The sequence below is a fragment of the Chelonia mydas genome, chromosome 9 (assembly GCF_015237465.2).
Source record: "Chelonia mydas isolate rCheMyd1 chromosome 9, rCheMyd1.pri.v2, whole genome shotgun sequence".
Taxonomy (NCBI): domain Eukaryota; kingdom Metazoa; phylum Chordata; order Testudines; family Cheloniidae; genus Chelonia; species Chelonia mydas.
In genome coordinates, this window is record NC_057855.1 from 21686423 (window position 1) to 21700466 (window position 14044).

At 41.3% G+C, this 14044-nt stretch overlaps 2 protein-coding genes across 16 annotated transcripts in view; one reads left to right on the forward strand and one right to left on the reverse strand.

The window, feature by feature from the left end:
* The window catches only part of TRIM59 (tripartite motif containing 59), a 98027-nt gene that overhangs the window by 69001 nt on the left and 14982 nt on the right, over window positions 1-14044 (forward strand). For 4 of the 7 annotated variants that reach the window (XR_006283718.1, XR_006283719.1, XR_006283720.1 and 1 more), the window contains 3 exons: window positions 3811-4150; window positions 7525-7570; window positions 9331-13023. The gene's annotated coding sequence lies outside the window, so the exon portion shown is untranslated. The other 3 variants (XR_006283723.1, XR_006283722.1, XR_006283724.1) reach the window with 2 other exon arrangements.
* The window catches only part of SMC4 (structural maintenance of chromosomes 4), a 101901-nt gene that overhangs the window by 20902 nt on the left and 66955 nt on the right, over window positions 1-14044 (reverse strand). For all 9 annotated transcript variants that reach the window (XM_027825516.3, XM_007063083.4, XM_043522309.1 and 6 more), the window contains 4 exons: window positions 9311-9496; window positions 7285-7446; window positions 6763-6988; window positions 6585-6664 (listed from right to left, as the gene is read on the reverse strand). In XM_027825516.3, coding sequence (XP_027681317.2) covers window positions 6585-6664; window positions 6763-6988; window positions 7285-7446; window positions 9311-9496 — 654 coding nt within the window. The remainder of the gene's footprint in view (window positions 1-6584; window positions 6665-6762; window positions 6989-7284; window positions 7447-9310; window positions 9497-14044) is intronic.

Genomic DNA, 14044 nt, shown 5'->3' on the forward strand with positions numbered 1-14044 from the left:
GGGATATGGGTTCCGTGTATGGCCCCACCACAGTTAGGGAATAGCATTGCAGCAAAGCCATCCACTATGACCTGCACATTTCCCAGGGTCACTACCCTTGATATCAGCAGATCTTTGATTGCATGGGCTACTTGCATCACAGCAGCTCCAACAGTAGATTTGCCCACTCCAAATTGATTCCCAACTGACCGGTAGCTGTCTGGCGTTGCAAGCTTCCACAGGGCTATCGCCACTCGCTTCTCAACTGTGAGGGCTGCTCTCATCTTGGTATTCATGTGCTTCAGGGCAGGGGAAAGCAAGTCACAAAGTTCCATGAAAGTGCCCTTACGCATGCGAAAGTTTCGCAGCCACTGGGAATCGTCCCAGACCTGCAACACTATGCGGTCCCACCAGTCTGTGCTTGTTTCGTGAGCCCAGAATCGGCGTTCCACAGCATGAACCTGCTCCATTAGCACCATGATGCATGCATTGGCAAGGCCCATGCTTTCAGAGAAATCTGTGTCCATGTCCTGATCACTCACGTGACCGCGCTGACGTCGCCTCCTCGCCCGGTATCGCTTTGCCAGGTTCTGGTGCTGCATATACTGCTGGATAATGCGTGTGGTGTTTAATGCGCTCCTAATTGCCAAAGTGAGCTGAGCGGCCTCCATGCTTGTCTTGGTATGGCGTCCGCACAGAAAAAAGGCGCGGAACGATTGTCTGCCGTTGCTCTGACGGAGGGAGGGGCGATTGACGACATGGCTTACAGGGTTGGCTTCAGGGAGCTAAAAATCAACAAAGGGGGTGGCTTTACATCAAGGAGTATTTCAGGCAGGACTTCACAGAGGGTTCCAATAAGAAATGGTGCACCTAAGTTATTGTTCTTATTGGAACAAGGTGGTTAGTCTGGCCTCTGATTGATACATGGCTAGATTTACCTCGCTGCACCTTCTCTGTGAGTGACTGCAGTGTGACGTAGAGGAATGAGTCCCCTAGACAGGGGAGGGGAGGAAGCAAATGAGTACAAAACAAATCTGGTCTATTTCTTGTTTTGATCCACTCCATCTATCTTTTACCTCTTTGGCTGGCAGCAGACAGTGCAGAAGGACTGCATGCCATCCACATCTCATGGCTGCTCGGCAGAAGATGGTGCAATATGACTGCTATCCATCCTCATCTCTTGCCTGCCCGGCAGAAGATGGTACAGTACGACTGCTAGCAATCCGTATCGCCTGCCTGCTCCCCATAAGATGGTTCAATAGGACTGACTGCAGGACTAAAGAGAATGACCTGGTCAAGTCACTCCAAATTTAGCCCCTGCGCCCATGTCTGCCCAGGCGCTCCTGGCCGACGTGGCCAGGAGCACCTCGGACATGACGATGACGGCTACCAGTCATATTGCACCGTCTGCTGCCACAAGGCAATGGGTTGCTGCTACTGTGTAGCAATGCAGTACCGCGTCTGCCAGCACCCAGGAGACATACGGTGACGGTTACCTGAGCGGGCTCCATGCTTGCCGTGGTATGGCGTCTGCACAGGTAACTCAGGAAAAAAGGCGCGAAACAATTGTCTGCCCTTGCTTTCACGGAGGGAGGGAGGGAACGGGGGCCTGATGATATGTACCCAGAACCACCCGCGACAATGTTTTAGCCCCATCAGGCATTGGGATCTCAACCCAGAATTCCAATGGGCAGCGGAGACTGCGGGAACTGTGGGATAGCTACCCACAGTGCAACACTCCGGAAGTCGACGCTTGCCTCGGTACTGTGGAAGCACTCTGCCGAGTTAATGCACTTAATGCACTTAGAGCATTTTCTGTGGGGACACACACACTCGAATATATAAAACAGATTTTTAAAATTCGACCTTATTCTGTAGTGTAGACATACCCTTAGAGTTGATTAGGAACAGGTTTAAGATAAACCAAAACGAGCATCCCCACAAGAGGTTTTGAACAGCTGTAATTGAACCTGTGCAGATTTATCTATAGACAACCCCTTAGTTAATAAAACAGTCTTTAGTCCAAAGATTTTTCTAAAAATCACTAGGCAGCACAGGACCTGATGTAGGAAATGCGCAACAAAGCCAAAGATGAAGATTAAGGAGCAGACAGATTGGTGTGAGAGTAATAGAGACAGCAGAAAAAAACAGGTAATTAATATGGAAAATTAAGTCCCCTAGAATAAGGCAGCACAAGAGGCATTAAAATCAGGGAAAAAGAATAGGGAGCCAGAGAATGGTAAATAATGGCTATTTAAGGGGAAACTGAAAGAAACCTCTTAGTAATTGTGGCTCTTCAATTGGTCGTCAATATGGATCCCATTCTACGTGCATGTGGTTCTTGGGCAATGCATGTCCTCACATTCCCCCCACCCAAAGGCGTAAAGGGAAGAGCGGCTGCAACTGTCCCCATGATAATTCAGAATCCTATATAAGGACGACTCCAAAGAAGTGGGCATGGAAGTCAGGTCATGGGAGCCACACAGATGACATATAGAACAACCTGTTACTATAAAGATAAGTAACATTTTTTTCCTTCAAGTATCTGTCTGTGTGGATTCCACTAAGTGATCAATAGTGTCCAATATTGATCAATAGTGAAAGGTAGGACTGAGGAATTCTGACCACCACTGACTAAACACCTCCACCTTACGAAATTTGGCATCTGATCTTGTGGCCAGGTCAAATGGATAAGTGTTTAAAAGTAAAGGGATTACTCCACATAGCTGCCTTGCAAGTTTCAGATATGGGGATGTTCCTGAAGCATGGAGAAGATGTAAAGTATACTCTAGTGGAGCGATCTTTAATATTTGGAGGGAGAGATATATCAATCATATGACATGTGTGTTATGCAGTGTATATCAATTTTGATATTCTTGGAGAGGAGACAATTTGACCATTAGAAGCACCAAAGACAGCAAAAGAAATACAAGGAGACACGCTGTCTGACTTTGTCCGATCAATGTAATATAACAAAGAACTTGAAATGTCCAAGATGTGGAGTTTATCTCCTGGGAAGGAATGGAGTTTTGGAAAGAATATGGGTAAATAAATAAATTAGTTCTAATGAAAGTCTGACACAACTTTGGGAATAAACTTGGGATCATGTCAACACCACCTCATTTCCGTGGCATGTTGAGTAAAGGTTAGTCCTGAGAGCTTACAGTTTGCTGACCCTTTTGGCTGATGTAATGGCAACTGAAAAGTCTGTCTTGAGAGTAAAGCGGTATAAAGAACATTCAGAAAGAAGCTCAAAAAGGGGGCTCCATAAGGCTTGTAAGGACAATACTGAGATCCCATGTCAGAGGTTCTCTTATCACTAGGGGGTGAACGTGCAGCAATCCCTTTAGAAATGTAGATAGAGAGATGAGGGGAAAAAAATGAACATGACCACAAGGGAGAGTGGCATACTGACAATGTTCCAAGGCAGACTGTGATGTAATAGAATGTGAACCCAAACTGCAGTCAAGAATTTTGGGCGTAGGGGCCTTCAAGCCAAGTTGTACAGCCTAAATTGAAATATTTTCCATATAGAGGAATAATTCTTCCTTGTGGAGAGTTTGCTACTTTGTAGAAGAACCTCTTATACTTGTATCTCTTGTTTCTGCTGGTAGGATGCAACCAGCCAAAATCCAGACTGTTATACATAGTGACCTCACATCTTGATGAAGTATCTGTCCCCAGTTTTGATATCATGTTTAGATAGTCTGAAAGTGGTATGGAAGGCTGAACAGGCATTTTGAGATCTGTCAGCCAGAACTGTTTCAACCAATACAGAGCTATCAGGTTCAGTGTAGCTATATTATGTCTGACTTTACATATAACTTTCAGAATCAAAGGAATCTGTGGAAATGCGTACGAGACTTGATCCCATGATTCTAAGGAAGGATTCCTATAATGTTGCTGGACTTGTGCCTCTCCTGGAAGAAGAGGTTGGACTTTTGCATTGTCTTATGTGGTAAACAGGTCTACTGATGAAATATTGGCTTGATGGAAGCCTTCAGAGATCACTCATGGTTGGCAATGGATTGTCTGCTGAGGAAGTCTGCTAGTTTACTGTTGATTCCTGGAAGATGAACAACTGACATTATCCCATGTTGTTGACAGCCTCTTGACAGACAGGTGATGAGCAGGCACCTCCTTGTTTTAGAGGAAATTATCATTGCTGAAGGTAGGTAGATGACTCCTGCCTGGATTGCCCCGGATATTGACAGGGCTTACGATTTGGGGTCGAGGTGAAGATGTACAAATAATGGAGTGTAACCCTGGAACAGTTAAGGGAGTGCAGGGGATCAGCCATGCATGTGTGCGCTAAATAATTCTGTGCCCTTGAAGGGCAAATCCTCAGTTGACTTTACACTTCTCTCAGAATGCCAGAGGCCTGCAGCCACAAAACTCTGCACATAGTTACTACAGTGGCCGTAGATCAAGCCTCCATGTCTGATGCATCTATGGCTGCCTATAGCAAAATGTTTTTGCTACTAGCTGATCCTCTGAAATCGCGCTTTTCAACTCTTCTATTAAGCCTTGTGGGAGTTTAGTTAGAAAGGAGGGTAACTTTGCAGTTACAAATTGTTAATGACCAGACCTTATTTGCAGTAATGTTGATGAATAGATCTCTTTCAAATAAATCTAGTTCCTGGGGGTCTTTGTCTTTTGGGTTGCTCTTAGTAAGCCATACTGGTTCAGATCAATGGTCTATCTAGCCCAATATGCCGTCTTCCAACAGTGGTCAGTGCCAGATGCTTCAGAGGGAGTGAACTGAGCAGGGCAATTATTGAGTGATCCACCTCCTGTAGTCCAGTCCCAGCGTCCGACAGTCAGAGGCTTAGGGTCACCCAAAACATAGCGTTGCGTCCCTGACTATCTTGGCTAATAGCAATTGATGGATCTATCTTCCATGAACTTGCCTAATTCCTTTTTGAAATCAGTTATATTTTTGGTCTTCACATCCCTGGCAACGAGATCCACAGGTGACTGTACATTGTGTGAAGAAGTACTTCCTTATGTTTGTTTTAAACCTGCTGCCTATTAATTTTCCCTGGTTCATGTGTTATGAAGGGGTAAATAACATTTCCCTATTCATTTTATCCATACTATTCATGATTTTATAGATCTCTATCATATCCCCCTTTAAGTAGTCCTTTGCAACTGAATGGTCCCAATTTTTTTAATCTCTTCTCATATGGAAGCTGTTCTATACCCTTAATAATTTTTGTTGCCCTTCTCTGTACTTTTTTCAATTCTGAAGTATCTTTTTTGAGATGGGGCGTACCAAGGACTTATATAGTGGCATTATATTTTTTGTCTTATTATCTATCCCTTTCCTAATGGCTTCTAACATTCTGTTAGCTTTTTTGACTGCCTCTGCACATTGAGCAGATGTTTTCAGAGAACTATCCATGATGACTCCAAGATCTCTTTCTTGAGTGGTAACAGCTAATTTAGACCCCATCATATTGTATGTATAATTGGGATTATGTTTTACAATGTGCATTATATCGCATTTATCAAATTGAATTTCATCTGCTATTTTGTTGCCAGTCATCCATTTTGAGAGATCCCCCTGTAACTGTTCACAGTCTGCTTTGTACCTAGCTATCTTGAATAATTTTGTATCATCTCCAAACTTTGCCACCTCACTGTTTACCCCTTTTTCCACATGTTGAACAGCACTGGTCCCAGTACAGATCCTGGGCAAACCCCCCTTTTACCTCTCTTCACTGTGAAAACTGACCATTTATTGCTCCCCTTTGTTTCCTATCTTCTAACCAGTTACTGATACATGAGAGGACCTTCCCTCTTATCCCATGACTATTTACTTTGCTTAAGAGCCTTTGGTCAGGGACATTGTCAAAGTCCAAGTACACTATATCCACTGGATATCCTTAGTCCACATTTGTTGACATCCTCAGTGAGTTCTAATAGAATGATGAGGCATGATTTCCCTTTACAAAAGCCTTGTTGACTTTTCCCCAACATATTGTGTTCATCTACATATCTGATAATTCTGTTCTTTACTATAGTTTCAGCCAATTTGCTTGGTAGTGAAGTTAGTCTTTCTGTGGACTGCAGAAATCTTAAACAAACTTTGTGTTGCAGAATTAGAATGTAAACCTAAAAAATTTAAGCTCCTATGTGGTCTCCCAAGGCAATATTGACTGTTTTCCTGCACAACAGTTCCTTATTTTCAGTCCTTCCCCTGCATTAGTTTTTTTTTTTTCCAATCAATTTCCTAGTTATTAAAGGTGAATAATCTACCAATAAGCAGGCATAAGGTGTCACATATACACATGCATATAAAATCGGTGTAACATCTATAAACACAGTGTAGCACTGGAATGAGAGAGAACAAAATTCTTTATAAAGTACATTATGCAACTATCAATGTGGTCTGAAATACTCTAATACAAATCTTATTAACAGTATAAGGTTTATTTAGTCTTTTCCAGAAAGCTATAGCATTGATTGATAAGTAATATTTAAACAATGTTGATGTTCTCTGCACAATATTTGTATATAAACAATCTAAATAAAATCAGGAAGTGTAAATATAGGAGAGGAATTTTGAAGAAACACTTTTCTATGTGCAATTATGAACTAACCTCTTCTTCTGAAATTTCAACCACAACGGAGGATCCCATTCTACCCTTCATTACGTTACGTCCACCTCCACTCATTGTTCCTAAAGTAGGATAAGGAAAAGAAGTTAATAAGCTAATTTCAATTTGCTATCCAACAATAAAACTGAAGATATAAATTTAGTTATGTATTTTTAAATACCTGACTGTTCTACGATCTGTCCTTGCAAAGTTACAACTCTCCATCTTGTGTCCTTTTGGAATGCTACTCTGATAGCCTGATCCAAGTTATTGGCTACTAGAGTATCACGTAATGCAAAATAAAAGGCATGGCGAATCTTCTCATCTTTTACTTTCACCATGTCAAAGAGACGAGGAGTGTTTTCTGGAGTCTGAATTTTATTCATACTTTTTTCCCATACTCTCATCTATATAGAAGAGGAGGAATCTCAGAATAAGTTAGAACAACATTTTAATACTCTAAGGTGAACTAAGGCCTCTGAGTGTACACAGTAGTTCCCGAGCACTATACTGTTGCCACATTCCTCAGAATGCCAGTGGACATTAAATAATGTTACCAAAGAGACATCTGCTCACTTGCAAGATAAAAAATCCAAGAGGTTAATTATTATATTAGCATATACAATAAGATATTTGTTCAGAACAGCCTATAATATAGGGGGGAGTCAACAGTCTAGCTTATTTCCGGAAAACCAATACTTACTTTGTCCAAGGCTATAAATGTGGCAACTCCAATTCCTTGACTCTTCAAGAAATTCACACATTCCTGAGCTGTATCAATTGTATCTACAACAATGTAGTCTAAGGCACCGCAAGATGACGAGATAGCAATGTCATACTTTTCATCAATAGCTCCCAAGTCTCCCTAGTAATTGACATATAAAACAGAGAGACAGTTACGCTGATCAGTATGGTAATTAACAGTGATACCCATCTTTTCTAGGTACAAATAAAGAGAAGACAAAAAACATGTTAACACAACCGGAAATGTATGTATTTTATGTATACCTGACATTTTCTCATCCTGTTTTCACAGTTCAGAATACTTGTGAAATGTAGAAAGTTAACCTTTATTCAGAACTCACAGTGCCATCTGTGCTACAGATCACTATTTACGTATTTCTAATGTGCACGCTATTAAGGTATGATAGTGGAAATACTTAGTACTTATATAGCAGTTTTTGTGTTAAAAACAATGTACAGACATCTGATTAATTAAAGGAGTAATGATTTATGCTCCAGACAGAAAAATAATTTAGCATGGAGTATCAGACTAAAGTTTTAGTGAGTCAGTGTGACCTAGTGGACAGAGCACTGTCTGGGACGTGGGAGATCTAGGTTCCATTCCCCGTTCTGCCCTGGCATGCTGGGTGACCTTAGGTAAATCAGTTCACCTTTGTGCCTTGGTTTCCCCATCTGTTAATTGGGCATAATGATATGGTTCAAAGCGCTTTAAGATTTGCAGGTAAAAAACACTATATAAGAGCTAGTATTTAATCACTGCTCCATCACCTTCTATATGACCTGAGAGAACTATTTAACCTGCCTCAGTTTCACCACTTCTGAAATAGAGACTATAATCCTCAAATGGGGGTTGCATGGCTTATATTATCTCTACAGTGGTTTGAATATATGTGCTAATGGAAAATTTACTACTTGATTTTCCCCCTCAGTATTGACATCTATGCCAACACATTATAAGGGGTGGTGTCTTTTATTACAATTATCAGATGCATTTTCAATGTCAATTCTACACGTTAGAAATATTTCTGCCATTATTTTAAAATGGCTTTAAGAAGTCTGTTCCATCAGATTGTTTTGTAATTGCTAACACAATGAATTACAATGTACTGTTTGAGCACTGTTACCCCCCATCTTCTACCCCATTGCAACCTCCAAAGTATGGGGCTATCATGGTGGGGCAGGAAGAGGGCATGGCCAGGCCACAGTGGGTTCTATCATAAACAAGTGGCTATGGTTAGAGCAGACCAAAGGCTGCTCTTATGCTGGGTCAATTGTAAATTGGATCAGAGAATCAAGAAGTTGTAACTGGTTTTCTGAAAACCCTCAGCCTTCTGTGAATTTTGACACAAGAATGAATCCAAGCAATTAATTCTAACAAGTTAAACATATAAAATACTAAGTATTTGTAGGATTCCTACTTTGTTGTACTGAGTTTTTTTTTTTTTTTTTTTTTTTTAAAAACAGTTGACAGAAAGGACTAGGACAGTAATTCTCAAACTTTTGTACTGGTGACCCCTATCACATAGCAAGCATCTGAGTGCAACCCCCCTTATAAATTAAAAACACTTTTATATATATTTAACACCATTATAAATGATGGTGGCAAAGCAGGGTTTGGGATGGAGGCTGACAGCTCGCGACTCCCCACATAATAATCTCATGACCCCCTGAGGGGTCCTGACCTCCAGTTTGAGAACCCCTGGACTAGGAGTTTGGAGTTCTGCTACTGGCTTTTTCACTTCTTCAGTAAGAGATTCTCCCAGGGTCACAGTCTTTGAGCTGGACTCCCTGTTTGTTAAATGGGAATTGTAACAGGCTTACATAAATATGTAAAATGCTTTGAGATCCTTGGATATAAGTCTACATAGGGGTGCAAAATATTATATCGTATGGTTCATTTACTTAGGACAATTCCAATAAGAGTAATGACACCTGTGAAATATAAAAGCCCGTTTGTTAATGATACATTAATTCTTAAACTTTACCAGTCTTCCATATATTCCAGGAATTTTTCCAGATTTCTTCTGCTGAAGTAGACCATCAAGAACCTTTCCTCGACTGCGATTTATTGCCAAAGAACTTTTTGCTTCTTCTACCTTCTGACGTAGCTTTCGAACAAGGTTCTTAGTGTCCATTTCCTCTCTTCCAAGTTTCTCAAGCTCATTCTCTTTCTACCAATAGTTAAAAAAAGTTAATTGAAAATATTCATATCTGAAAATCTCAGAAGCAGTCTATGTATTTAAAGTTCAGGCACGCTTATAGTAATGATTGTATAAGAAAAGTTAATAAAGAGTAAAATCATCAATCATAAGATATCAGAGATAGCAAATGTTTAGTGTTGAGTAAACAATGAATGGAAACATTCTTTATTCAAACAGCTACTTCTAAAATTAAATGGAAAAATACATTATACTTTATAATGTGCACTTTCTGACAAAGTTTTAAGAGAAGCTACATATTTAGGTTGACATTTTCCAAGGGGTCTAAGGGAGCTAGATGCCCAATTTATTTAGGCTCCTTGGAAAATCCCAGCCTTAAGCAGAAAAACAAATAGAATATATAGTATATGTGCAAACAGTTGTACAAACTTAAAATTACATCAAGATTGTTGATTTCCAGAGCTTAAATGTCAGCATTTAAGTAATCCCAAATATGCTTTGAAGTTCAAACTTCACTGAGATGAAATAGTGTTTTGATCTTTGCCACTGCTTGGTTGGAGATAATTTTCTACTTGTTTACATAAGGGTTATTTCTTTGCAACTGAAACAAATGTCTAAAATTTCTAAAACTTGCAGAATATTGTACAATGCAGCAGTATATTAGAAACATTTTTCTACTTCTCATAGTTAAGAATTTTTTGGGAATCATTTTACTGCACGCATTTCAATGTTCAATAAAAACATCCTTTATGGAAGCTATTCTAGCACCATTTGAGAGCACCACCCTCCCCTGCCAACCCCCTTCTCTAGATCAACAATCACCCTCATGTCTGATAGCTGAGCAAAAAGAAAGATGGAACAATTTCATTGTTTGTTGAATTCTTAGCACATGGTACCAAGCATGTTTAGACATGATTTTTTAGTCACTTAATTACTACCTCCCCATCCAACCAAAAAAATGTTAGTAGTCCTCAGTGAGGACCACATCCATATATAACACAATAATAGTGTTTTAATAAACTTTCTGAATTTACATTTAGGCCGAGAATAAAAATAAATTATCTAGAAGGTTTTTTTTTTTGGAAAGTTACCCTTTGGGTTAAAAATTTTCATGTTTGTTTAGGACCTAATACTTTGTTTCTCAAGTTCTGGGTAAATTTCTGTTTGGTGGTTTGAGAAAGAAGGCTTTATGTATTAACTAGTTTCTCAGGTTAAAAAAGAAAAGATGTTTCACAACTCCAAAATTTTGTATTGACTTAGCCCTTAATGAGAACAAGTGTGTTTGACACATATGAAAAATTGTATTTAGAAATAATAAAATTGTGTTAGGTGTAAATGAATGCATACGAATGAGGTCATGCTTTTTTCTTCAGTTTTACTTTTGAAGTAAAGGAAACTCAGCTAGAAGCCACTACAACATGAAGTTGAGAATTTAAATGCACAAGTCAGTACACTCAAAGTTTTAATTCATGGCAACCATACTACTACTCCATTTATGAATTTTTCTATTACTGTATCCTTTGAACAGTGCAGCTTACATTTTGACCGTGAGGTTTTTTTTAAAGTAAGTTTTAAGATTAGAAATGTTTCCATAATTTTTTTTTTAACCCCACTGAGAAATTTTAAACAAACAGATCTCTATAACGTTTGAAACCTGAACACTGCATTATAATGTATCTGGAAATACACCGTAACTAATAAGAAAGCAAGACTGTTTATTTTCATTGTCGAAGATTAAAACTGTGAAGAGCAGAAGCAGAAATTTGATTAAAATTTTCACTTAGTCTAAGGTATTAACTGACTAGGTAGAGAAATTTTGTTCACAACATGATTTTAAGCTGACACTGTTTCCTTTAAATACATTTCTAGCCTGAAAAGTGACTGTAAGAGTAGCTTAAATGGAATTTTTTATTTAGAGTATCTGACTTAGATACTATTTGCTGAATTTATAAGGACAATCTCCCCGCCCCCCCACCCCAATTGCGAGTCCTGAAAACTCACTGAATATGAAATGTCAAACCATGTTTATTCAGGTTTAATCACCACTGCCAATATAAAATATCCTTCAGGCCATATTCTTCCCTTGGAAAAAAATGGTTACTGACCTCCTGTAATTGTTGTTCATGTCCATTCCATGTTAGGTGCACTGCATGCACCGTTGCCAGATTTTTTCCCTCAGTAGTATTCATCAGGCCAGCTCTAGTACCTCCGGTGCTGCACACTTACGTGCCAGCATAAGGGGCGCTGCTGGCCCCACATCCTCTCAGTTCCTTCTTGCCAGCTAACTCCATATATCAAGAAGACTAAACCATTCTGCAGATCCATGCAACTCTTTGTGGCAGCAGCAGAGAGGATGAAAGGCCTACTGGTTTCAGCCCAGAGAATCTCATCCTGGTTAACCTCTGGCCAGAAACACTACTGAAGAGGCCTGAGCTCTCGTGAAGTGAGTGGTCAGGATGGCTGGGGGTGGGACATTCACCTTTCACAGCATGCCCAAATACAAGAGGTTATCCAGGATGAGATTCTCTGGGCTGAAACGTGTAGGCCTTTCATCCTCTCTGCTGCTGCCACAAAGAGTTGCATAGATCTGCAGAATGGTTTAGTCTTCTTGATGTACAAGGTGAGGGCACGCCTAACACCCAATGAGTGAAGCCGCCACTCTTCTGAATTCTTGTGAGGCTTCGGGAAGAAGATAAACAGGAAAATGGCCTGGTTGCTATGGAACAGCAAAACCACGGTTAGCTGGAAGGCTGGCTGTGGGCACAGTGGGACCTTGTACTTAAAGAACATCATGTACGGTGGTGTGACGCAAGGGTCCTGATTTCAGAGATCCTTCTGGCTGTGGTAATTGCTACCAGGAAGGCGACTGTCCAGGAAAGCTGCAGAAGAGGACACAACAGTAGGGGTTCAAAGGGAGGGCCTGTCAGTTTCAATAGGACTAGGTTTAAGTCCCATGGAGGAATCGGATTGTGAACCTGAGGGTAAAGTCTCTCCAACCCTTTAAAAAAAGCTAATTGTCATCTTGAGAGAGAAAACTGACCTACTGCCCACTTAGCGAGGTAGGTAGCCCTAGTGGATTGCTTCCTCCTACCCAGCAAGACCTGTAGAACCTGTTCTGAACAGGCTTGCTCTTCTGGGTTCAGCCATGTAACTTCCATATAGTCAGGTGAAGGAACCTCAGGCTTGAGTGGAGTAAGAGGCCGTGGTCTTGCAAAATTAGGTCTGGGCAGAGTGGTAGAGGTAGGGCTACTGATAAGTCTAGCACCATGCCGAACCAGTGTTGGCATGGCCATGGCAGGGCTATAAGAATAATTCTCACTTGTCCCGCTTGATTTTCAGGACCATGTGAACTAGAAGAAATATGTAGAATAGGAACTCTGTCTATGGAAGCAGGAAGGCATTGAAAAAGGAGCCCAGGCTGTGCCCGCACAGAGAGTAAAACTGATGGCATTTCCTGTTCTGCTTGGTCATGAACAGGTCTACCTGGGCACATCCCGACCTTTGGAAGATTAACCTGGTGACCTCTGGGTGGCCTCATGGTGAGAGGAGAAGGATCTGCTGAGATGATCTGCCAGGGTGTTTCAGGCTCGCGGAAGATGTGAAGCCTCAAGATGGGTGGAGTGCCTCATGCAGAATTTCCAAAGATGGATGGCCTCCTGACACAGGGCAAAGGAGAACGCTCCTCCCTGCTTATTGATTTAGAACATGACCATGGTGTTGTCCATAACACTTGAACTACCTTGCCTAAGTTGGGAGGAAGGAAGACTTGGCAAGCCAAGTGGATTGCTCTGAGGCAATTGAGGCGGGCTCCCCAACCTAGGTCTGATGTGTCAGACACTGGAGACACTGATGGCTGGGAGGGAGGGAGGAGGGAGAATGACAAAGGGAATGCCTGCCATTACCAACCAGGGGTCCTTTTGCTATTCAATGAAGGCAAGGACTGGGGCTCGAACAGTAAGCACCAAGTCCAAGTGGTGCCTGTTCAGAGAGTACACTGAAGCTCTGCAGGGGCTTCAGGCGCAGCCTTGCATACAGGACCACATAAGGGCATGCAGTCATGTGTCCCAGTAACCTGAAGCAAACCTGGGCTGTTGTGATTGGGTGAGCCATGACCTTGAATATCAAGTCTGACATAGTCTGGAATCCTGCCTCTGGAAGGAAGGCTCTGGACTGGGTTGAGTCAAGGACTGCCCCGATAAACTCTATTATCTGAATTGGAATGAGAGTTGACTTTTGGTAGTTTATCAGCAGGCCAGTGCTCTGAAGGTGGCTTGGACCAGGTTGATGCTATTCTTTATTTGAGCCTTTGAACGACCCATTATCAGCCAGTCGTTGAGGTACAGGTAGACTTGAACACCTCACTTTCTGAGGAAGGCAGCTACCACCACCAGGCATTTCATAAAAACCAGGGGGGCTGCTGATATGTCAAATGGAAGAATTGTGAATTGGTAATGAGTCTGTTTTTACAGTAAACCTGAGGAATTTTCTGTGGCCACAGAAGATGAAAGTGTCCTTCAAGTCAAGGGCCGTGTACCAGTCCCCTGGATCCAGGGAGGGAAT